Source organism: Elephas maximus, chromosome 2 (genome assembly GCF_024166365.1).
Source record: "Elephas maximus indicus isolate mEleMax1 chromosome 2, mEleMax1 primary haplotype, whole genome shotgun sequence".
Taxonomy (NCBI): Eukaryota; Metazoa; Chordata; class Mammalia; order Proboscidea; family Elephantidae; genus Elephas; species Elephas maximus.
This window is the reverse complement of record NC_064820.1, coordinates 16734782-16761610: the sequence shown is the minus strand read 5'-3', so window position 1 is coordinate 16761610 and position 26829 is coordinate 16734782. Positions and strand designations below refer to the sequence as shown.

Genomic DNA, 26829 nt, shown 5'->3' with positions numbered 1-26829 from the left:
CCGCCTCCCCCATTTCTTTTTAAACTATAATTTTTGGATCATGCTTTTACTTGTCATTTGTTCTAGTCAGTTACAGGGCTCTAACTTTTTCCTGAAAGATTTGTACTGCCAAAATGTGGTATCCTGAGGTTTTGAGATGGGAAATTAGTATCTCCTAAAAAGAAATGTTTTAAAAATATTCTTTTGTCTCAAATACCATAGAAAGAATATGTCTTCTAGTAGTGAATCCCCCCATTATAGTCAATTTTAATGTTTTATGGACTTAAAAGGGAGAAATTCTGATTTCAAATTTTTTTTTAATAACATCTGTAGTATTTTTTGATGTTGAAAGTATACACAGCAGAACATACACCAATTCAACAATTTCCACATGTGTAATTTTGTGACATTGATTACATTCTTCAAGTTGGGCAATCATTCCTTCCCAAACTTTCCAAATTGTTCCCCTACCGTTAACATAAACTTCCAGCCCCCCAAGCTTCCTAGCTAACCTTTTGAGTTGCTGTTGTCAATTTGATCCCATGTAGATAGTTCCCTGAAAGAGCGTAAGGCTCAAGACAGATATTTCTTACTGGTTAAGGTATTGTTTATTTTTATGAAGATTTCAGGGGATATTTTTGGTTTAAGGTTTAGAGGATATCTTAGGGCAATAGTTTCAGGGTTTCATCCAACCTCAAGGGTTCCAGAAAGTCAGTATTCCATGAGAATTTGAAATTCTGTTCCACATGATTTCAAAATTTTTATAAAAAGATTTGAACCCCTGTGAGCATCGAATATTTTCTACACCTCGTCTTCCTTCAGAATTCTTTTAATTATGCCTTTTGATTCCATTTTTGCTAGCATCCTTAAATCACATAGCCACAGCTCTAGGTATCAATTTTTTCTTTTCTGGATGGCAAATAATACATGAAAATGACAGGATTGACATCAAAACCACTACCACCAATAAAACCTAGATTGTTGGATTTAGTGAATAATTCTATATTCTATTCTTTTTTTTTTTTTATTATTCTTTACCTTGCTTTAACATTTTCTTCAACTCTGATGAATCCTGCTAGGTAAGCAAGTCCTGCTAGGTAGTTAGTTCTAAATATTCAGTTTTTCTTTTCTACAACTCTTGGTATTATAATGCTGTCCTATAAGGGTTGAAATTATGGTCTGTGGGCCAAATCTGCTTCCATCTTCAGATGACCTTCTTCCCTTATGTCTCTATATCTCTATGTGCCCTCTCCTCTTCCTATAAGGACATCAGTCATATTGGATTTAGGGCCCAGCCTACTCTAGTATAACCTCATTTTAATAATTACAACTGCCAAGACCCTATTACCAAATAAGGTCACATTCTGTGGTTACGGATGGATATGAATTTTGTATGGCTTGTAAAATAAGAATGATACATTATTAAATGGTTGTTATATACCCATTGCCATTGAGTCGATTCCTACACATAGCGACCCTATAGGGTAGGGTAGAATTGCCCCATAGGGCAATTCTGATGAGCAGTTCGTGGATTGGAACTGCAAGCCTTTTGGTTAGCAGCTGTAGCTCACAGTAGCTCTTAACCACTGTGCCACCAGGGCTCTGTTGGTTGTTATATCTTCATGATATCCTTGGAGCCCTGGTGGTGCAGTAGTTAAACAGCTTGGCTGCTAGCCAGAAGGTCAGCAGTTCAAGTCCACCAGCCACTCTTTGAAAACCCTATGGGGCAGTTTATTCTGTCGTATAGGGCTGCTATGAATCAGAATCCACTCGATGGCAACGGGTTTGGCTTTTTTTGGTTTTATAATATCTTTACTGTGGACACATCATCAGGAAAAACCAATCACTAGAAAAGGACATGATGTTTGGTAAAGGACCAACAAAAATGAAGGAAACCCTCAAACAAATGGATTGATACAGTAGCTGAAACAATACCAACAGCCATGAAGGTGGCACAGAACTGGCAACATTTCATCCTGTGACACGTGCGGTCACTGGGAGTTGGGACCAACTAGATGGCAGCTAACAACAACAACCACATAATATCCTTAATTTTGTCACTTGGCCCAGAAAGCCTAAAGTATTTGCTATCCAGGACTTTACAGAGAACATCTGGTGACCTCTGTTGTAATGAACTATGATTTTGTACTTGTAAACATTTATGTCAAGTTCAAATTAAGATTTGGTGTTGACTTACTATAATTTGAGAATATTCTAGGACTGGGATAAAGAAAAAGTATAAACGGGTGATGCTGGACAGTTCTGACTCTGCAGTCCTGGCTGTTGGGAGGTTCGCTGCTCATCCCTTCACCCTTTGTACGCCCCCTGCAGGCCAACTTGGTGGTGCAGGAGAATCGCCATGTCCTGGCCATGCAGGACCTGCAGAAGGCCCAGGCCGAGCTGGACGACAAACAAGCGGAGCTTGACGTGGTGCAGGCCGAATATGAACAGGCCATGATTGAGAAGCAGGTAATCATCCTTTGGCGTGGGTGGGTCTGTCGCACAGCAGCATGGCCACTGTAAGTTGTGCGTTCCTTCTCTGCTTTTTCTCTCCAAGGATTTGGTTTCCAGCGGTAATTCATTTCATTTGTGTGTAACACATACATAGCAAATAACCCTTTGCTAAGCCCTGAAGTTCGATTTTAACAGTCACCAAGGGCCTTTGATGAGATGTCAGGATGGTCAGCCAAGATTAGAGTCAGTTCTAGAAAATAATCTAGAACATCCTGAGAGTCCTTCTTCGTGGTGATGATAAGAATTTTTGATTGCGTAGAATTTTTTTTGATTGTTTTTCAAACCGCATCTTCTCACTTTATCTCATTTAGTCTTTGAAACTACCTTATGAGGTAGGCAGGGTGGGTGTTCTATTCTTATTTTAGAGAATGGTACTGAGGCTTTGAGAGGGCAAGAGAAGGGCTCCTGGTCATAGGGCTGGTCAGGGGCTCAGTCTAGACCAGAACTTGGTCTTCTGATGTGTACTTCAGAACACTTTGCTGGATCAATGTGACTGATCACATGGCCATATTTCTGTGACAAAGACCTTCTCAACCTGTGTACGTTTTGAAGCTTTGGTACCTTTCAGAATGTACTGGGTAACATACTTCTTTATTTTATGTATACTAATTGCAGCTCCACTGAGAAATCCCTCCTTCTAGTAATCAAGACAGATAGAGTTTAAGCTTCAGGGCTCCTCACTTGCACAGGCCTCATGAGAGCTGGGGTTGCTGGAAGCTATAGAATGTTCTATGGGAAGGGGAAGCCAAGTTAAAATCAATAAGCATTTGAATGTAAGCATTTAGGTAAAATGCCAAAAGAGATCTCAGAGGAAGGGGACCTGAATTTCTGAGTCACCAGGATTTTGTAGTAATTTCCTTCCTCATTCCTAATACATATTCACTTTCATATTTTATGTTCGTAATAATTCTCTAATGTTTTTTTCTTAAAGTGGGCCCTCAAAATTATGTAAGTGTCTGGTTCCACAAAACCTGCCTCTGATAAATTCCCTGTTTGGTAAATAAGAACTAGATTCTCACTACTGTTTCCTTGGTGACTGTATGAGATTTAGTCCTTCCCTTTCTCAGCCTTAAATTGGCCCAAGTTCAGATACCCACATATTAGTCTATTCCTATGTAGCAGTCCCGATAAGGGAGGTTAGATAACTATTTCGGTTTCACTATATGCACAATGCATGACGTTTTCTCTTAAAGATAAATCTCCTGAGAGCAAAATCTGAGCTTTTGAGAAGTATTACAGAATTACGTACAACCTATATAGGTTTTTATACTTGGCTTTGTAGAATTCACTTATCATATTATAAAGAGAAAATCAGCAATGCAGTTTGAAAAAGCCTACGCGACGAGGAGGCAGTGTTCGTATATGCCATTTTGAACATTCAGTCACATCACCAAGTGAGCACAGAAAAAATATTTTACTGTCTTTTAAAATTATGTTTAATTTTTAATAGTTTTACATTATTTTATTCCGTCAGCTTTTCTTTCCTTTTGAGCATATGCCTCTTTTTAGGTAAATAGTCATACAATCACAAAAGAGCTACTACTGTCAAGATATGTCTCTAACTTAAAAAAACTCGAGGTTTAAGAAGTATCTTTTATTAAAAAAGCAAATATCTGGCTTTGTGCTCTTGAACCCCAGGCTGGTGTGAACTTCTCCTTTAGTCATTTGTGATGCTCCTTTTTGTGCCCTCTGCAGAGCTCCATGAGCTCCAGGGGGCTTATGGGCCACTAGAAGGCAGGGGAGGGCTTCTGATCTTCATTCATCATGGTCACCACTGGTAACCACATGGTCCTGTGAAGCAGTGTGTGTCCTGTTACTCAATGCACGGGCACAGAGACTTTGCTTGGGGTCCAGCCTCCCTAGGCACCTGGGAGAGCCCGTCACCTCTCTGGGCATACTGACGGCACTACTCATGGAAACTGGTGAATTCTACAACCCTCCCTAACTAGGCTGGGGAGAATCTGCTTCTCCCTCTTGTACTCTCAGAAATTACTTCTGCCCCTTCCCCCATATCACAGTCCCCCAAAGTGGCCTGTCATTGTTCTTGTGTGCAGTTGAGTTGATTTTGATTCATGGAGATCCTGTAGGACAGAGTAGAACTGCCCCATGGGGTTTCCTAGGCTGTAATCTTTAAGGAAACTGATTGACATATCTTTCTCCTTCGGAGCCCCTGGTGGGTTTGAATCCCCCACCTTTTGGTTAGCAGCCAAGTGCTGAACCACTGCACTGCCTCGGATTTTAGAAAAGAAAAGCCAGGAAGGCAGAGGCCTGGCCATTTTCCTATTAACTTGACCAGAGCAAGCGTGGGGAATTTAGAGAAAACAAATTAATATTAAAAATACCTTCTACATGAAAAGTGTGTTTCTGAGGTAGGCAGTAATGAATGATAAAGATTCATACTTTCTAGCTGCCATCTTTTTTTCTGGTAGAAATAGACAAATATTGGGGCATGCCTCTGAATTGGGCTTTTAGGTTTTCTGCACTAATTGTAGAGGGAAGAGAAGAGAAAGTAAACTGGAACAAAAAGAAGATTTGAATAAGTCTCTTGCTTTTGAAAAACACTGCATTGTGTTATTTTTAGAAAAGCAATTTAGTTCATTATAGAAAATACAAAAAGAACATTTCAAGATCTATCTTGAAGTACAACTCTGTCAGTGATAGGACAGTATCCATACGCCTACAAGGAAGACCAGCTAATAAAACTATTATTCAAATTTATGCACCAACCTCTAAGGCCAAAGATAAAGAAACTGATGATTTCTACCGACTTCTGCTGTCTGAACTTGATCAAACATGAAATCAAGATGCATTGATAATTACTGGTGATTGGAATTCGAAAGCTGGAAACAAAGAGGAAGGATCCGTAGTTGAAAAATATGACCTTAGTGATAAAAATGAACCTGGAGATCTCATGATAGAATTTTACAAGACCAACGGCTTCTCAATTGCAACTGTCTTTCCTCAACAACATAAATGGTGACTATACTTGTGGACCTCACCAGACTGAATACACAGGAATCAAATCCACTACATCTGTGGAAAGAGACAATGGAGCAGCTCAATATCATCAGTTAGAACAAGGCCAGGGGCCAACGGCAGAACAGACCATCAATTGCTCATATGCAAGTTAAAGTTGAAGGTGAAGAAAATTAGAGCAAGTCCATGAGAGCCAAAGTATGACCTTGAGTATATCCTACCTGAATTTAGAGACCATCTGAGGAATAGATTTGATGCATTGAACACTAATGACTGAAGACCAGATAGGTGGTGGAATGACATCAAGGACATCATACATGAAGAAAGCAAGAGGTCATTAAAAAGCTAGGAAAGAAAGAAAAGACCAAAATGGAACATAGCTAATAGAAGAAATGAGGAAGTAAAAGAGATGAACAGAAGATTTCAAAGGGCAGCTTGAGAAGTAAAGTATAATGAAATGTGCAAAGACCTGGAGTTAGAAAACCAAAAGGGGAGAATATGCTCAGCATTTCTCAAGCTGACAGAACTGAAGAAAAAATTCAAGCCTCAAGTCACAATATTGAACGACTATAGGGAGAAAATATTGAATGAGGCAGGAAGCATCAAAAACAGGTGGAAGGAATATACAGAGTCACTGTACCAAAAAGAATTGGCAGACGTTCAGCCACTTCAGGAAGTAGCATATGACCAAGAACCGATGGTACTGAAGAAAGAAGTTCAAGATGCACTGAAGGCATTGGCAAAAAACAAGCCTTCAGGAATTGACAGAATACCAGTTGAGATGTTTCAATGAATGGAAGAGGTGCACACACATCTGTGATAAGAAACTTGGAAGACAGCCTGGCCAACTGACTGGAAAAGATACATATTTGTGCCCATTCCAAAGAAAGCTGACCAACAGAATGTGGAAATTATCCAACAATATCATTAATATCCCATGCAAGTATAATCATTCAAAAGCAGTTGCAGCAGTACATCAACAGGGAACTGCCAGCAATTCAAGTCGAATTCAAAAGAGGACGTAGAAGGAGTGATGTCATTGCTGATGTCAGATGAATCCTGGCTGAAAGCAGAGAATACCAAAAAGATGTTTACCCATGTTTTATTGACTATTCAAGGGCATTTGACTGTGTGGATCATAAAAAATTATGGATAACTTTGTGAAGAATGGGAATTCTGAAACAATTGTTCTCATGTGGAACCTGTACATAGATCAAGAAACAGTCATTCGAACAAAAGAGGATACTGTGCTGTTTAAAGTCAGGAAAGGTGTGTATAAAGGTTATATTCTTTCACCATGCTTATCCAATCTGTATAATGAACAAATAATCTGAGAAACTGGACTATATGAAGAATGAGACATCAGGATTAGAGGAACACTCATAAACAACCTGTGATATGCAGATGCCACAACCTTGCTGTAAGTGAAGAGGACTTGAAGCACTCACTGATGAAGATCAAAGACTACATACAGCCTTTGGTATGGATTACATCTCAACATAAAGATAACAAAAATCTTCACAACGGGACCAATAAGCAACATTATGATAAATGGAGAAAATATTGAAGTTGTCAAGGATTTCATTTTACCTGGCTCCACAATCAATGCCCGTGGAAGCAGTAGTCAAGAAATTAAATGATGCACTGGACTGGGCAAATCTGCTGCAAAGACGTCTTTAAAGTGTTAAAAAGCAAAGATGTTACCTTGAGGACTAAAGTGCACCTGACCCAAGCCATGGTATTTTCAATCACCTCAATGCAGGTGGAAGCTGGACAATGAATAAGGAAGACGAAAGAAGAATTGATGCCTTTGAATTATGGTGTTGGCAAAGAATATTGAACATACCGTGGACTGCCGGGAGAACAAACAAATCAGTCTTGGAAGAAGTATAGCTGGAATGCTCCTTAGAAGCAAGGGCGGTGAGACTACATCTCACATACTTTGGACATGTTATCAGGAAGGATCAGTCCCTGGAGAAAGACATCATGCTTGGTAAAGTAGAGGGTCAGCAAAAAAGAGGAAGATCCTCAATGAGATGTATTGACACAGTGGCTGCAACGGTGGGCTCAAATATAACGATTGTGAGGATGGCAAAGGAACTGGGCAATGTTTCATTCTGTTGCACACAGGGTCACTATGAGTCGAACCTACTCGATGGGAGCTAACAACAACAACATTAGAAAATATATACAGGAAAACGTAGATATAACCATTAATAATATTTTACACTTTATCATTGCACACCAGAACATGTACCTCTATGTACATATACGTAAAGTATAAAAGATAATTTAGTACATGTTGTTGTTTTTTGTCCTGTCAAGTTGATTCTGACTCCTGGTGACCCCATATGTGCAGAGTAGAACTGCCCCTTAGGGTTTCCAAGGAGCAGCTGGTAGATTTGAACTGTCGACCTTTTGGTTAGCAGCCGAGCTCTTAACCATTACACCACCAGAGCTCCTATGTATATGTATCTGTTATAAAGTTACAGTGATGACTAGTCGTGTAGCTAAATCTTTAGTCTTTCATAAGTAGAATTAGCGATTATCGCCCAAACATAGAGAGACAGAACCTTTTGTTTTTCAGAACTAAGCACTGATTGGCAGCAGTCAGTGGAATCCTAGGTTACAGGTCTTTTACTAATGTGAGGAGCACCAGTGAGCAGTATCCTGCTGAGTCAAAGGTAGCTGACATTTGTGTAAGAGCCCAAGAGCACTGCAATCTAAAGACAATCTAAGGTTTCACTTAAAGTAGAAGAGGCTGTGGTGATAGATGAAGCAATGATGATATCAAATTTTAATTTGAGATATATCCCGAACTTTTGACTTATCAGTTGACATTGAGTTGACCATGACTCATGGCGACCCATGTGTCAGAATAGAACTGTGCTCCATGGGGTATTCAGTGACTGTGATCTTTCAGAAGTAGATCACCAGGCCTTTCTTCCAAGGTACCTAGTGGGAGACTCCAACTTTTTGGCTAACAGCCAAGTACATTAATCATTTGCACCACCCAGAGATGCCTTACTTTTTTTTTTTTAAAATAATTTTTATTGTGCTTTAAGTGAAAGTTTACAAATCACGTCAGTCTGTCACATATAAACTTATATACACCTTACTACTTACTCCCGTTTACTCTCCCCCTAATGAGTCAGCCTGCTCCCTCCTTCCAGTCTCTCCTTTCGTGACCATTTTGCCAGTTTCTAACCCTCTCTACCATCCCATCTCCCCTCCAGACAGGAGATGCCAACACAGTCTCAAGTGTCCACCTGATACAAGTAGCTCACTCTTCATCAGCATCTCTCTCCAACCCATTTTCCAGTCCCTTCCATGTCTAATGAGTTGTCTTGGGGAATGGTTCCTGTCCTGGGCCAACAGAAGATTTGGGGACCATGACCTCTGGGATTCTTCTAGTCTCAGTCAGACCATTAAGTCTGGTCTTTTTATGTGAATTTGGGGTCTGCATCCCACTGTTCTCCTGCTCCCTCAGGGGTTCTCTGTTGTGCTCCCCGTCAGGGAAGTCGTTGGTTGTGGCCAGGCACCATCTAGTTCTTCTGGTCTCAGGATGATGTCAGTCTCTAGTTCAAGTGGCCCTTTCTGTCTCTTGGGCTCATAGTTATTGTGTGACCTTGGTGTTCTTCATTCTCCTTTGATACAGGTGGGTTGAGACCAATTGATGCATCTTAGATGGCCACTTGTTAGCCACAGACCCCACACTTCAAAGTGGGATGCAGAATGTTTTCTTAATAGAATTTATTTTGCCAATTGACTTAGAAGTCCCCTTAAGCCATAGTCCCCAAACCCCCACCCTTGCTCCGCTGACCTTCGAAGCATTCAGTTTATCCCAGAAACTTCTTTGCTTTTGGTCCAGTCCATTTGAGCTGACCTTCCGTGTATTGAGTATTGTCCTTCCCTTCACCTAAAGTAGTTCTTATCTACTATCTAATCAGTAAATAACCATCTCCCACCCTCCCTCCCTCCTCCCTCTCGTAACCACAAAAGAATGCATTCTTCTCAGTTTATACTGTTTCTCAAGATCTTGTAATAGTTAAAAGTAAGGCATAATGCGAGATGCCTTACTTTTAACTAGCAATGTCTATTCCTTTACATTTTCTGTGATAGCTGATATTACCTTGTATGCTTCTATTTTATTCTATTTTTTATTTCCAGGAAAATAATAAATGATGCAGATTTCTATTATCCCCCAATTATTAACACCTGGGGATGGTCTGCTCCGTTGGCTCAAGGCCACACCTGGAGGAATCCTTCCAAGTTCCTTGGAGAGAGCTAAGAGATGGGGTTGTGCTGACATGAATAGCAATGCATTTGAATCTTCCTGTGAAATAAACAGCTTATGTGTCCATTAAGGGAGTTTGTATAAAATGTTTTAAAATTATATTTTTGAGTCAGAAGCTTTGTTTATCTCAACATTTTTCTTCTGATTTCGGTGTTTTCTAGACCTTACTTGAAGATGCAGAACGGTGTAGACATAAGATGCAGACAGCCTCCACACTGATCAGTGGCTTGGCAGGTGAAAAGGAAAGATGGACAGAGCAAAGCAAAGAGTTTGCTGCACAAACTAAAAGACTTGTGGGTATGTAAATTCCTTTCTTAATGAGATTATGTGTTGACTGAGATTATGTGTTCAAGTTAGCAAATTTGAACTCTAATCAGAACAAAATCCACCACTGAATTATTTCAAATTCTTGTATATGTATGTCTGTCTTAGTCATCTAGTGCTGCTATAACAGAAATACCACAAGTGGATGGCTTTAACAAAGAGAAGTTTATTCTCACAGTCCAGTAAGCTAGAAGTCCATATTTAGGGCGCCAGCTCCAGGGGAAGTCTTTTTCTCTCTGTTGGCTCTGGAGGAAGGTCCTTGTCGTTACTCTTCTCTTGGTCTGGGAGCATCTCCGTATAGAAACCTTAGGTCCAAAGGATACGATCTGCTCCCGGCACTGCTTTCTTGGTGGTATGAGGTCCCCACGCCTCTTTGCTTTCTTCTCTCTTTTATATCTCAAAAGAGATTGGCTTAAGACACTACCTAATCTTGTAGACCTCATCGGTGTAACTGCCACTAATCCATCTTGTTATATGATAGTGATAGGATTTACAGCACAGTGTCCAACCATATTAGAGGCATGGATGTCAGTCTGTTGTCCATGCTATCCTTACAAGATGTATTGTTGTTGTTGTTAGGTGCCGTCGAGTCAGTTCCAACTCATAGTGACCCTATGCACAACAGAACGAAACACTGCCCGGTCCTGCTCCAGCCTTACAATCGTTGTTATGCTTGAGCTCATTGTTGTAGCCACTGTGTCAATCCAACTTGTTGAGGGTCTTCCTCTTTTCCGCTGACCCTGTACTCTGCCAAGTATGATGTCCTTCTCCATGGACTGATCCCTCCTGACAACATGTCCAAAGTATATAAGATGCAGTCTTGCCATCCTTGCCTCTAAGGAGCATTCTGGCCTCACTTCTTCCAAGACAGATTTGTTTGTTCTTTTGGCAGTCCATGGTATATTCAGTTTTCTTCACCAACACCACAATTCAGAGGCGTCAGTTCTTCTTTGGTCTTCCTTATTCATTGTCCAGCTTTCACATGCATATGATGTGATTGAAAATACCATGGCTTCGGTCAGGCGCACCTTAGTCTTCAGTGTGACATCTTTGCTCTTCAACACTTTGAAGAGGTCCTTTGGAGCAGATTTGCCCAATGCAATGCATCTTTTGATTTCTTGACTGCTGCTTCCATGGCTGTCGATTGTGGATCCAAGTAAAATGAAATCCTTGACAACTTCAGTCTTTTCTCCGTTTATCATGATGTTGCTCCTTGGTCCAGTTGTGAGGATTTTTGTTTTCTTTATGTTGAGGTGTAATCCATACTGAAGGCTGTGGTCTTTGATCTTCATTAGTACATGCTTCAAGTCCTCTTCACTTTCAGGAACCAAGGTTGTGTCATCTGCATAACGCAGGTTGTTAATGAGTCGTCCTCCAATCCTGATGCCCCGTTCTTCTTCGTATAGTCCAGCTTCTTGTATTATTTGCTCAGCATACAGATGGAATAGGTATGGTGAAAGAATACAACCCTGATGCACACCTTTCCTGACTTTAAACCAATCAGTATCCCCTTGTTCTGTCCGAACAACTGCCTCTTGATCTATGTAAAGCTTCCTTGTGAGCACTATTAAGTGTTCTGGAATTCCCATTCTTCACAGTGTTATCCATAGTTTGTTATGATCCACAGTTGATGTATTACTACCTTTTAAGTCTCTACTTATCAGGTCACTTTTGTAGTCTCCCGTGAGTGAATGGGCATATTTTGATGAAGACCACTTTGAACATAGCCTCTACCTTCTGAATTTGGCATCTCTTAAACTAAAAGGCTACCCTCTCATTTCCAACAAAAGTCAGGATAATCTAGTGCTTGACTACTAACTGGTATTGCTTGGTAGAGCGTTTGGATCCTTGTTGATGATGAACCAAACTGCCACTTATTCACGAAGGCCCAGCAACTTGTGGTTACAGTTTGATTTGTGGAATTTAGTTTATAAGAATGGTTGTCTTTTTTCTGCCCATTTTAAATATTTTGCACAATTGCAACGATGATCATGAAGTGTTTCAGTGATATTTTGTTTTCCATTTTAGGGGATGTATTGTTGGCTACAGCTTTTTTATCTTACTCTGGTCCATTTAACCAAGAATTTCGCAATCTGTTGTTAAACGACTGGCAGAAGGAGATGAAAGCCCGGAAAATTCCATTTGGAAGCAATCTAAATCTCAACGAGATGTTGATTGATGCTCCTACTATTAGTGAGTGGAACCTCCAAGGGCTGCCAAATGATGACCTGTCCATTCAGAATGGAATTATTGTCACAAAGGCATCTCGCTATCCTTTGTTAATTGATCCACAGACTCAAGGCAAGATCTGGATTAAAAATAAGGAAAACCACAATGAACTCCAGGTAATTGGTATTTAAGTATATTTATGTTACTGGTCAACTTTTATTGACCTAAATCAACATGAATAACAGAATAAGGAAAGATTTACAATATTAGAGGTGATTTTTAATCTGAGGTAGAGCAGTAACAGAGGCCAAGAATCAAATACTAAAATCTTTTCTAAAAATTGCTTTATTTGTAGTTGGGTTGGTCTCTACTAATGCCATCTTTCAGTGGTTGCAGGCTCTTTCTGGGTAGGATTGAAGGCTCTCTTTGATAACCAGAGCAGGGCATAGCTGTATCACATTAAGTGTGCAGCCCTGGGATACAACAGTTAAGCACCGAATGTTGACTGAAATGTTGGCAGTTCAAACCCTCTAAGGGACTCTGTGGGAGAAAAGGCCTGGTGTTCTGCTTCTGTAAAGATTACAGCCTAGAAAACCCTACTGGGCAGTTCTACCCTGTCACATGGGGTCTCTATGAGTCTGAGTCGACTCGATGGCACCCAACAACGGTGTGCAGCACCTTACATTATTTGTCACAGAAGTGGTGGCGGTGAGGAAAACTGTGTTGCCACACAAGGCCTATACTTATTTCCCAGTAAAAGGGAAGCAATGAGTTTGATTTTTTGGCTTTTTAAAGGAAAGGAGGAGCCTTGTTAGCTCAGTGGTTAACAGCTATGGCTGCTAACCAAAAGATTGGCAGTTCGAATCCACCAGCTGCTCCTTGGAAACCCTAGGGGGGCAGTTCTACTCTATTGTATAGGGTCGCTATGAGTCAGAATCAATTTGAAGGCAGTGGGTTTTTTTTTTTTTTTGGTTTCAAGGAAAGAATGGAAAATGTTTAAGCTTTCTGTACCATTTCACCACCAAGAATGGGCTCTAAAGCCAAGGATCCCTAAAAAGCAATGCATTTGGTGGCAGTTGTCCTTGTGCCTTGCATCATGATTCTGTAACCTATCAAGAGCAACCTTGTTATCATGTTCCTAGATCACATCTCTAAACCACAAGTACTTCAGAAATCACCTGGAGGACAGTCTTTCTCTTGGAAGGCCCTTGCTTATTGAAGATGTTGGGGAGGAACTAGATCCAGCCCTGGATAATGTTTTGGAAAGAAACTTCATTAAAACTGGGTCTACCTTTAAGGTAGGTTAAACCAGTAGATAGCAGTGTTTTTTAAGACTTACCCTTCCCCTTTTCCTCCCTCTATCCTCTCCTTCCTTCCTTTGCTCCTTTCATTTTTCTTCTACCCTAGCAGGTTGAAGCACTGTGAATGCTTATTGATCTTTTATTTCTTAAAACACACATTAAAGCATCCATTGTTTAAACAAATTGTTTGAAGCAATACTTGATCCTATTAAAAAAAAAAAAAAAGGCACGGTAAGTTTTATTTGTGTTTTATTTCCTTTTCCTAAAAAGGTGAAAGTTGGTGACAAGGAAGCAGATGTTATGGATGGCTTTAGACTCTACATCACCACCAAGCTGCCCAATCCAGCCTACACCCCTGAAATTAGTGCTCGCACCTCCATCATCGACTTCACTGTCACTATGCGAGGTCTAGAAGATCAGTTACTGGGGAGGGTCATTCTCACAGAGAAGCAGGTGAGTGAAGTATGGCTAGCAACTTGTCTGCATTGAGCTGAGATTTTCTTTTTTGGCCAGAATATAGATAACACCTTTTCTAATTCAACGTTTCCAGGTATACAATTTAGTGAGATCAGTTAGATAAGTCATGTTGTGTGACCATCACCTGTATCCTTTGCCAAAATTTTCCATCCCCATAAACAAAAACTCAGTGCTTCCAAAACCATAACCTTCCCTCCTCCATTTTTTTTAATGAGGGAAATAATAGTACAAAATAGCATAGTATAAAATTTGTAATGGTACTGAGTTTCCCCCTTTTTATTCCTTATATATTTCTTCCATTAAAAATTCCCAAGTGTTTTCTCTTTACCTAAAAAAAAAAAAAAAAAACCAGTTATCTACCTACATAGGTGTCATGCATGTCTCATAAATGATAAATCTCATAATTTATATCTATAGAGACTGATTTAACTATGAGAATGTTGGTCTCATTTTCAGCATCATGATATGGCCTTACGTTGCTTTATTTTTCTGCAGAGTGTATTCTCTTGTGAATTCTATTGACCTGTTGAGTTGTAGCTTTCTTTTCCATGTCTAGGTTTTTCTTTGCTCTGATTTATTATAGCAAAGCTTTTGGAACATAAAATTAAAACTTTTGTCTCAGATAGCAAGCAACATTTTAAATTCTGATTTGTTATCTAAGAGAGCTCTGTGTGTTCTGTGAAGGGGTCTGATGTGAGAAGTTGGAAGTTTCTATCACTAGAGTTTCACTGTGAACTTTCTGGAGGTTCCTGGCTTAATTATGTTAAATTAGGTGTGTTCTAGAAGCTTAACTAAATATCTGTTTCTTCTTTCTTTTTTATGGGATAATTTAATATTCAGTGAAAAATGCCTAAGAATTTATAAACTTTCTTCTTCTGAGTCAGCATTTCCCCTAGGGAATCTGTGAGTCTTAAGCAAAGAAATCTAGAATCTGGAAGATTTTAATGGGAGTACTTTGGTGAGCCTGTATGAACTCTTCAAGTTGCTATTGATTTTCTCCTGGGTTCAATAACAATGAGGAGTTTAGTGTACTTTATGGCCCCTTCTACAATGACCTGGAGATTTATTTAGCTTAAAGCTATTGGCAAAATCTTTGGCATTTATCTTTCCTATTATTTTTTACCTTTTCTGTATATTGTATTGTACTTGATCTTCTGAGCCCTTCCACATGTCTATCTCATCCACCCTTCCTTCCTCTTCCTCTCTGCTTCTTTCTTTTCTTCACTTTTCTTATTACGCTTGTTAATTTTAATTTATAGCACGTGACTCATAGGGTCATAAAGTTAGAAGTTAGATTAGGAGCACTTAATCCAACTTCATAAATTCACATGGTTTATTGACCTAGTGTGGTAGGAACCAATGCCAGAATTCTTACCACAGACAAGCAGTGGAGATAAAAACTGCCTTGAAAATACATACTTGTTTATTTTTTTGAGTCCTGAGTTAAATCTCCATAAAGGTGTTTGAGGAAGTTTACCAGTTGCTGTCAAGTAGACTCGAACTCATGGTGACCCCAAGTGTGTTAGATTAGAACTGTGCTCCATAGGGTTTTCGATGGCTGATTTTTTCAGAAGTAGATCAACAGATCTTTCTTCTCAGGTGCCTCTGGATGGGCTTAAACCTCCAGCCTTTCGGTTAGCAGTCTAGCATGTTAACTGTACTATATCCAGCGACTCCTTGAGGAAGTTTGGCATTGCCATATCAAGACTTTGGAGTCTCTAAGTGGTGCAAACAGTTAAGCAATCAACTACTAACTGAAAGGTTGACGATTTAAACCCACCCAGCAGTGCCTCAGAAGAAAGGCCTGGTGATCTGCTTCCAGAGGTCACAGCCTTAAAAAGTCTACACTGTAATACATGGGTCGCTCTGAGTTGGAATCGACTGGACAACAGCTGGTACGGTAGTAGTTCAGGTTGCTTGCCTAACTTTTTGGAAACCTGCATTTTATACAATTGAATATTATTTCAACTGTTGTTGTTACATGCTGTCAAGTGGGTTCCAACTGTGTACAACAGAATGAAGCACTGCCTGGTCCTCCACAATTTCAACTAGCAAGTTTGGAATAAACATTCAAAACAATGGCAGAGATATTTTAGACTAAAAACTAAACAGAAGTAAACTGTATTTGATCAGAGACAAACATATTTGCCTCCAAATATATTTCATCTTCCAAATAAGCTTAAATATAATTGCAAAAATCACTTGAAAAATGATTTGACTTTAGAAAGGGACACAGATGATAATGGGGACATTGGTAATACTTTAAGCAAATTTCACTTTGCCAGTAATAATTTTTTTCTCCATTAGTTCTCCTCCTCTTTTTTTGATGCCTGTATGTTTGGAAACCCTAGTGGTGTAGTAGTTAAGTGCTACGGCTGCTAGCCAAAGGGTCGGCAGTTCAAATCCACTCCTTGGAAACTCTATGGGGTGGGTTCTACTCTGTCCTATAGGGTTGGTATGAGTCGGAATCGACTTGACGGCACTGGGATTGGTTTTCTGGGTTTTATTTTTTGTTATCAAATATGATACAGTAGAGAAACTTGAGAGCAGCCCTGTAGGTTAGCTTTTTCAGGAATATCCAAATAATAGTTGTTCATTAAGGAAGCAAATCTATTTATGCAAATAAACAGGAACTGGAGAAAGAACGAACTCACCTAATGGAGGATGTGACTGCCAACAAAAGAAGGATGAAGGAACTCGAAGATAATTTGCTTTACCGTCTGACGAGTACTCAGGGGTCCCTGGTGGAAGACGAGAGTCTCATTATTGTGCTGAGTAACACAAAAAGGACAGCTGAGGAGGTGACACAGAAGCTGGAGATTTCTGCTGAGACAGAAATTCAAATTAACTCTGCCCGGGAGGAGTACAGACCTGGTGAGTTTATTAGTGAAAGACAGATATCACAGGAAAATGAACTAAGAGAAATGAGAATTAGGGGAAAATGAATGGAGTAAAGAAGTGATACAAAGGGCTGTGCAAAGCGGAGGCTGTTTAGGTTTTGTGGCATTTCTTCTGGGAAATGTTCAGTGAAATTGAGTTGGAAACGTTTTATAATGGTTTCTAATTTTAAATGCTTATAATTCATGTTAGTTTGGCAGCTCCTTTAAGCTTCTTGTGATCTTATTTTTAATTTTTAAAAATTGCGATATGTATGTATGTAAAAAGACATTCGCAGTTTCAACGTTCTTCACATGTACAATTCAGTGTCATGTTCATCGTGTTGTTTAGCCATCGCCCTTATCTGTTTCCAAAATTTTCCGTCCCCCCTAACAGCTCAGTGTCGCCTAAGCAATGAGTCCCCCTTTTCTCCTCCCTCTCACCTGCCCCTGGTAACTACTGATAAACTTTGGTTTCTGGGTTCTGTATACTTGCCTATTCTAGATATTTCCTTTAAGTGGCTTCATACAAAATTTGTCCTTTCATGACTCCTGTTTCACTCAGCTAATAATGTATTCAGGGTGCATCCATATTGTAGCATGCATCAAGAATGAACTTATTTTTAAGTTAGAAAGTAAAGAGGAAGGATTTTGTTTTTCTAGCATCTGACGTCATGAATATTAGTGAAATGAAAATTAGTGAGATCTGAGGGATTAGCAGGACACTGTGGGCTGAATAGTCTATGTATTAGGAAGATGGATCTCTGGTCTTGTGGGAACTATTCAGCCTTAGCCACCAACTGCAGATCAGTGTTGTTCATTGGTTACTAAAGGAATCTGCTAAAGGAATTTATTTGGCTTCTTTCTAGTAATTTATCATTTCTCCTGGAAAAATGATCCGAACAATATCATCTCCTAATTGAGAATCAGGGGCATCTTCTTTGGAATGACTTGTTTTGCAAATTTGAGGATAAGGTTCAGCACTGCTTCTTCATTGAGCGTGAGGTCCTAAAATGGCTGCACCACTAGCTGGATGTTAAACAATGAACATTTTAAATCTCTTCGATTGTCTTTTTTCTACCTATGAAAATGGATAGTAAAGCTTATTGATAAGGGTTCTAGGGATTCTAAAATGAGAAGTATAATTTGATAAACAGAAATAGCAGACTACATATAAAAAGCTGAGAAATAAGAATTAGATTTAGGGTGTACAGTCAAAAACATCATGGGATTTGGTTTTTTGGTTTGGATATTTAGGGTCATGGTTTTATGGGATATCCCAGTTAATTGGCCTAATAACATTAATAATAATAATGCTGTCAGTGAAATGATAATGTCTGTACACCTACAAGGAGGACCAGTTAATACAGATGTTATTCAAATTTATGCATTGAAAACTAAGACCAAAGATGAAAAAATTCAAGATTTTTACCAGATTCTGCAGTCTGAAATTGATCAAACATGCAATCAAGATGCATTGGTAATTACTAGGTGATTGGAATGCAAAAGATGGAAACAAAGAAGATCAGTAGTTGGAAAATATGGCCTTGTTGATAGAAATGATGCTGGATATTGCATGATAGAATTTTACAAGACCAGTGACTTCTGCATTGCAAATACCTTTTTTCAACAGCATAAATGTTGACTGTACACATGGACCTCTGCAGATGAATACACAGGAATCAAATTGACTACATCTGTGGAAAGAGACAACGGAAAACTCAATTATCATCAGTCAGAATACCATCAGGAGTCGACAGTGGAACAGACCATCAATTGCTCACATGCAAGTTCAAGTTGAAGCTGAAAAAAAGTTAACACTAATCTAACAAAGTGAAAGTATAACCTTGAGTATATTCTACCTGAATTTAGAGACCATCTCAAGAATAGATTTGATGCACTGAACACTAATGACTAAAGACCAGATGAGTCATGGAATGACATCAAGGATGTCAAACGTGAAGAAAGTAAGAGGTCATTAAAGAGACAGGAAAGAAAGAAAAGACCAAAATGGGTGTTAGCAGAGACTCTGAAACTTGTTCTTAAAAGCAGAGTAGATAAAGTGAATGGAAGAAATAATGAACTAAAAGAGCTGAACAGAAGATTTTAAAGGGCGGCTCGAGAAGACAAAGTAAAGTATAATGAAATGTGCAAAGACCTGAAGTTAGAAAATGAAAAGGGAAGGACATGCTGGCATTTCTCAAGCATAAAGAACTAAAGTAAAAATTCAAGCCTCAAGTTGCAATATTGAAGGATTCTGTGGGGAAAATATTAAATGATGAAGGAAACATCTAAAGAAGATGGAGGGAATACACATAATCACTCTACAAAAAAGAATTGGTCAGTGCTCAACCATTTCAGGAGGTAGCATATGATCAAGAACCAATGGTACTGCAGGAAGAGGTTCAAGCTGCACTAAAAGTACTGGTGAAAAACAAGGCTTCAGGATTGACAGAATACCAACTGAGGTGTTTCAACAAATGGATGCAGCGCTGGAGGTGCTCACTTGTCTATGTCCAGAAATTTGGAAGACAGCTACCCTGCCAACCGACAGGAAGACATCCATATCTGTACCCATTTCAAAGAAAGGTGATGCAACAGAATGCAGAAATTGTTCAACAATATCATTAATATCACACACAAGTAAAATTTTGCTAAAGATCATTCAAAAGTGGTTGCAGCAGTACATTGACAGAGAAACGCCAGAAATTCAAGCTGGAATCAGAAGAGGACATGGAACTAGAGATATCATTGCTTATGTCAGATGCATCCTGGCTGGAAGCAGAGAACACCAGAAAGATATTTACCTGTGTTTTATTGACTATGCAAAGGCATTCGACTGTGTGGATCATAACAAATTATGGATAACACTGAGAAGAATGGGAATTCTAGAACACTTAATTGTGCTCATGAGGAACTTCTACATAGATCAAGAAGCAGTCATTCAAACAGAACAAGGGGATAATTCATGGTTTAAAGTCAAGAAAGGTGTGCATCAGGGTTGTATCTTTTCACCATGCTTATTCAACCTGTGCGCTGAGCAAATAATCTGAGAAGCTGGACTATATGAAGAAGAATGGGGCATCAGGATTGGAGGAAGACTCATAAACTACATGTGATATGCAGATGATACAACCTTGCTTGCTGAAAGTGAAGAGGACTTAAAGCACTTATGAATGAAAATCAAAGACCACAGTCTTCAGGATGGATTACACCCCAACATAAAGAAAACAAAAATCCTCACAACTGGACCAATAAGCAGCATCATGATAAACCAAGAAAAGATTGATGTTGTTAAGGATTTCATTTTATTGGCTCCCCAATCAATGCCCGTAGAAGCAGCAGTCAGGAAATCAAATGACGTATTGCATTGGGCAAATTTGCTACGTAAGACGTCTTTAAAGTGTTCAAAAGCAAAGATGTCACTTTAATGGCTAAGGTGCCCCTGACCCAACCCGTGGTGTTTTCAATCATCTCATATGCATGTGAAAGCTAGACAATGAATAAAGAAGACCAAAGAAGAATTGATGCCTTTGAATTATGGTGTTGGTGAAGGATACTGAATATACCATGGATTGCCAGAAGAATGAATAAATCTGTGTTGGAGGAAGTACAGCCAGAATGCTCCTTAGAAGTGAGGATGGTATAACTTAGTCTCGAGTACTTTGGAAATTTTATTAGGAGGACCAATCCCTGGAGAAGGACATCACACTCGTAAAGTAGGTCAGTGAAAAAGAGAAAGATCCTTAGCAAGATGGATTAACACAGTGGCTGCAGCAATGGGATCAAACATAGTAACAATTGTGAGGATGGCCCAGGATGGGGTAGTGTTTCGTTCTGTTGTACATGGGGTCACTATGAGTTGGAACCTACTAGATTGCACCTAGCAACAAAAACAACAACAATGACATGTTTAGTGCCCCTGTTCTACCTCCTACTTCAATGATTCATGCCTGGGGTCTTAAAAGCTTGCAGGTGGCCATCTAAGGCACAATAGTTGGTCTCTATTTGCCTGGAACAGCAGCAGAAGGAGTTGAGTCAGGAGTAGGAGGAGCATATGGAACGTGTGCCTAATCTCCTCCGTGAACAACTGCCTCCTTTGCCATGAGCTCAGAAGAACTGCACGGTATCTGGCTACCATTACTGAACATTTTGGTAAAAGAGTCCACAGAAAAATCCTGATCAAAAGGGGGAAAATGCAGAACAGAATTTCAAATTTTAATGGGCTCTAGAAGCCATGGAATGCTGGATGAACCCCTGAAACTGTTGCCTTGAGATAACCTTTAAACCTTAAACCAAAAATATCTCTTGAAGTCTTCTTAAAACCAGATGGTAGTTTAGCTTAACCAGAAAAAAATATCTGCATTGAGCATTATGCTCTTTTAAGAACTATATATATGGGATCAAAGTGACAGGAACAACTGGAATGTTTAGATAAGCGTCTTAGGAAGCAGTGAGTTTATGTTATTGGGGGAGAAACAACTCAAGAAAGGAGGGTGAGAATGGTTGCATAACTCAAGAGTGTGGTCAGTGTCATTGAATGGTACATGTAGAAATTGTTGAATTCTTTTGCTGAGTATATTGTCAACAACAACAAAATAAATAAAATTTTGTATGTATATATATATAAGAATTTGATTTAGGGATTGGTGAGCACTGATCTGGACGCTGATTGTTGGGAGATATTCACTGATAAGACACATAAATAAGACTTGTTTCCATTGAGAGTTTGAGCTGATCTCTTTGCATGGGTCATTTATTTTCTATCCTGGTAGCACATGCGATCCTGCTCTTTGTGTTTCAGTTGCAACGAGGGGCAGCATCCTCTACTTTCTCATCACGGAAATGCGCTTGGTTAATGAGATGTATCAGACTTCGCTGCGCCAGTTCCTGGGCTTGTTTGACCTTTCCTTAGCCAGGTATGTCTGTACCCAGGAAGCCAAGCTGAATTCTTTATCTGTGGGCTAGAATGATGTCTTTGCATTTGCAGCTTCCTTCCCCTTTGTTAGTAAGAGTCTTTTTTTTTTTTTTTTAAATCTAAGATTAGCGTAATTACCACTGTGTTAACATACCATTCTGATTTGTCATTTTACGCCCAGAGAAATCTCTACTTTGGTTTCATGGGTTTCTGTTAAACAAGAAAATCCTCAAGACATTTTGAGTGCTAGTGCCCTGTGGCTAAGATTGGTTTAGACAATCTTGTGAAGTCTGTTACGTTATTTCATGTAGAGAGGATGCTTGTTATTTTACATTTAGGAGGCTTTCTCTTGATGTGGAAAAATAAGAATCGGTCCTTGAAATTTACTTATTCTCTGTTAGAGATATTGTTTTTGTAGACAATTGAAAAGGGCAGTGGAATCAGCCTGACTGAAATGTTCTCTCCTCCAGGTCTGTCAAGAGCCCAGTTACCAGCAAGAGGATCGCTAATATCATCGAGCACATGACCTATGAGGTTTATAAGTATGCTGCTCGAGGGCTGTATGAGGAGCACAAATTCCTGTTCACCTTGTTGCTTACCCTGAAGATCGACATCCAGAGGAACCGCGTCAAGCATGAAGAGTTTCTCACCCTGATTAAAGGTCACTCTAACAATAGAAGATATTGTATATAGGGGCAGAAGTAGGAGTTACTGGAAAATTCTTTGCAGTGTTTTTTTCTGGCGATAACAATGTAACAAATTCCTTGCATTTCATTTAAGATTGTGTTGATGTGTGATATTTTATTTGTTCGTTTATCCAATGCATGTTTATTGGGAACCTGCTGTGTGCTGGGAGGGGTTCTGGTGATGCAGTGGTTACAGTGCTCAGCTGCTAACTGTGAAAGGTTGACAGTTCAAACCCTTCCAGTGGCTTTGAGGGAGAAAAGCCCTGGTGATCTGTTTTCATAAAGATTGTTGTTGTGTGCTGTTGAGTTGATTCTGACTCATAGCAACCCCACAGGACCCCACAGAATAGAAATGCCTCATAGGGTTCCCTAGGCTATAATCTTTACAGGAGCACATCACCAGGTCTTTTATCCCATGGAGCTGCTGGTGGGTTCTAAGCAACAACCTTTCAATTAGCAACTGAGTGCTTAATCATTACGCCACCAGGGCTCCTTGCCATAAAGGAAACCCAATGGGGGCAGTTCTGCTTTCACATGGGGTGCCTATGAATTGAAATCACTGGCGGTGTAGTGGTTAAGAGCTTGGCTGCTAACCAGAAGATTGGTAGTTTGAATCCACCAGCTGCTCCTTGGAAACCCTATGGGGCAGTTCCACTTTGTCCTATTGGGTCGCTATAAGTCGGAATCAACTCAGCAGCAACTGGCTTGTTTTATATGTATATATATATGCACATATATGTGTGTGTATGTGTATATGTGTGTATATGTATATATATGTATATATTTTGGCGGGGGTACAAAAATAATAAGTAAATCATGTAGTGTGAGAGATGATAATAAATGGGTGAGACGAATGGAGAGTTACGGGGTGTGTGGGATGGGGGAAGTTTAAAATTTTAATGGGGTATTTAATAGGGTCTTTAAAAGGGTAGTGCAAATGGTTAATGTGCTTAGCTGCTAACCAAAATGTTGGAGGTTTCAGTCCACCTAGAGTTGCCTTGGGAGAAAGACCTGGTGAGCTGCTTCTGAAAAATTACCCATTAAACACCCCTGCGGAACACAGTTCTCCTCTGACACACATGGGGTCACCATCAGTCAGAATAGACCCCATGGCAACTGGTGGCCATGGAAGTTAATGGAGCCATCCTCCCTGAGAGATTGACAGATGAGGAAAGACCCCAAGGAGGAGAGGGAGTTGGCCAAGGGTCATCTAGAGGAAGAATACTGGAGGCAGAGGAGACAGTGTAGATGCCTCCAGGTGAGATCATGCCTCATATAATGGCGGGAAAGCAAGGCAACCAGTGTGGCCAGGCAGAGTCAGTGAGGCTATTGTGGATGTCGCGTTCTGGATATTTATTCTGCACATATGGAAGCATTACTCATAGACACGTTCTCTGTCCCACTGGACTAGTACAGCCCAGTGAGGGCTGGGAAACGTTGATTCACTATCACATTCCTGAGTGGAAAAAAATATTTATATTCACATTGAGAAGATAATGCCAGGTTCTAAATTGTTTTATCTATTCTATCTACTATGATACCCTTCTAAACAAAGGCTTTAAAGATGAGACACAAATTTATCTAGCTATTTATTTAAAGGAAACCCTGGTGAAGTAATGGTTAAGTGCTATGGCTGCTAACTAAAAGGTTAGCAGTTGGAATCCACCAGGTGCTCCTTGGAAACTCTATGGGACAGTTCTACTCTGTCCTATAGGGTCGCTATTTATTTATCTGTAAATGAATAAGTGTTTATCTATTTTCCTGCCTTCACCTGAAAAGTAGATTTACAAACCAACTTGAAGACTACCCTCTGGAGGCAGTAAGAAAGGAATGTGTATGTGTACACTCTGTGCTCTGGTTGCGTAGGTCCATATTCATACATATACAAATGCACTTTGATATTCTTGTACATATACATATATATCTTATAGTAGCAACAGAGACTCACTGGGTTAGACTCGAACTTAGATATGGATGATTTATGGATGCTGTCTCTCTCTCTTTCTGTGTGTCACTAACTCTGGCTGTTTAGCTATATCTCACCTTTATTTGCCAAGTTTCCTAAATAGGACCACATGGAAGATAAGTGACCTAGAGTCACGCTACCTTAGGTATGTAGGTGTAGAAGTTGCCTTCTTTAATGAACTCTTAATACGTTCCCAGTTTCTGGCCTCAGTGACTCTGATCCTCAGCTGGTGGAGTTTTCCTAAAGAAAAGTATTCTCCGATATCCTCAATTCAGACATGAAATGCATTTCCCCATGGAAATAACATTGAGCACAGTGTCCAGGTCTGGTTGAGATACGGTAAAGTGTATTCCAGCATGTCCGAAAAAAAAACCCAAACCTGTTGCCATTCAGTTGATTCTGACTCATAGCAACTCTATAGGACAGAGTAGAACTGCCTCATAGAGTTTCCAAGGAGCAGCTGGTGGATTAGAACTGCCAACCTTTTGAGTAGCAGTTGTAGCTCTTAACAACTATGCCACCAGGGTTCCCAGCCAGCTTGGCAGATAATTACATATGTAGGCTTCAGAGTTAGAAGGTGAGAGTTAAAATACAGGCTTTGACACTTTCTTGCTGAGTGACCTTGCCAAGCTGGTTACTTAACATTTTTAAGCTTCAGTTTCCTCACCTGTAAAACAAGGATAATCAAATCAACATAGTGTGATCATTGGCAATTACACATATTTTTATAAATCCTGGAATATAGAATATGCTCTGCAAATGGTAGTCATTATAATATCTTGAATCTGGCACTTATATGGTTGGGACTGATTTTTTGAGGGGTCCTTTGAAAACCCTGGTCTCATAGTGGTTAAGAGCTACGGCTGCTAACCAAAAGGTCGGCAGTTCGAATCCACCAGGTGCTCCTTGGAAGCCCTATGGGGCAGTTCTACCCTGTCCTATAGGATCAGTACGAGCCAAAATCAACTTGACAGCAACAGATTTGGTTTGGTTTTATGACATTCAATGACTATTTACAACACGTTATGAAACAGTTTCAAAGGAGACGATGGAACACAATTATATTGCCCTTTAATAGTTATGGTGGTGAAAGCATTCCTTTGACGTGAACTCCCTCTTTGACGTGACTTGGAGCGTTTGGTACTGGCCTTTTAATCGGTAAGATGGGAGTGGATCAGGCTAGATGAGTTTATATGTCTGCTGTGGCTATGACACACGATGATTGCATAGTACAACTCATATAAACCTTTCTTTACAAACGTGTCATTTTTACAAAGTATTATGATAAAAATCCAAACATATTTTTTCCAGAACAAGAGTTTAAAGAATGCTGGGCATGGCGTAACTCTCCGTACTCTTGAGAACTTATTTTGAATTATTTTCTTAGCTGTGTATTCATTAAGAGCACCCTTAATCTGGTGCTATATAACTCAGGAATATGGCTCTCTCCACTGTCCCCAGTTAAAAACCATTCTTTGTGCCCATTGCACACTTTTGGAGTAGGCAATATTCATGACATTTTGTTGTTGTTAGCTGCCTGCGAATTAGCCCCTGACTCATGGCGACCCCCTGTACAATGGAACAAAATGCTACCTAGTCCTGCACATCCCTATGATTGGTTGTGGGGTGGATCGAACCATTGTGATCTGTAGCGTTTTCATTGGCTGATCTTTGGAAGTAGATCACCAGGCCTTTCTTCCTAGTTCACCTTAGTCTTGAAGCTCTGCTGAAAGCTGTTCATTATCATAGAAACACTCAAGCCTCTGCTGACATAAGTAAATGGCGGCTGTGCCTGAGGTGCATCGGCCAGGAACTGAACCTGGGTCTCCTGCGTGGCAGGTCTCCTGCAGTGCACTCATGACGTAGTTACCCTCTACTGAACAATGAATAGTGCTTTGGCCTTTGAGCAAGACCTTTTTATTTAAATGGTTCACCTTTCCCCAATGTTCTGGTTAGTACCTTATTCTTTTCAGTTTGTTGGAAAATGGACAATTGCCAAGGAAATTGGTGCAACATTTATTCAACACAATGCCTTTGTCTTTAAGTCTTTTAACTGTTTCCTGCTGTTAAAACAATCTGTTTTGATTTTATGAGCTAATATTTCCATTGAAATGACTCCAGGGCTACACTTACTCTGTTGGAAATATGCTGAAATGGACTTGACAAAAGATAACAATTTAATAGTGTGCTTGGTACCTGGATAAAGTAGAGATTGGCTCAATAAATATCTTGGGTATTATTATCTGTTTATTACCTGCTCTTTTCAAAAATGGATTTTAAAGATGGTCAAATGGATTGGTTATATGCTTTAAAGATAATGCCTAGAGATGTTTTACCCTAAAATAC

At 39.7% G+C, this 26829-nt stretch overlaps 1 protein-coding gene across 2 annotated transcripts in view; it reads left to right on the top strand.

Moving 5' to 3' along the window:
• The window catches only part of DNAH5 (dynein axonemal heavy chain 5), a 363993-nt gene that overhangs the window by 287365 nt on the left and 49799 nt on the right, over positions 1-26829 (top strand). For both annotated transcript variants that reach the window (XM_049861228.1, XM_049861221.1), the window contains exons 61-68: positions 2311-2448; positions 9928-10063; positions 12119-12435; positions 13402-13557; positions 13831-14013; positions 16668-16911; positions 21718-21832; positions 22302-22492. In XM_049861228.1, the coding sequence (XP_049717185.1) occupies positions 2311-2448; positions 9928-10063; positions 12119-12435; positions 13402-13557; positions 13831-14013; positions 16668-16911; positions 21718-21832; positions 22302-22492 (1480 nt within the window). The remainder of the gene's footprint in view (positions 1-2310; positions 2449-9927; positions 10064-12118; positions 12436-13401; positions 13558-13830; positions 14014-16667; positions 16912-21717; positions 21833-22301; positions 22493-26829) is intronic.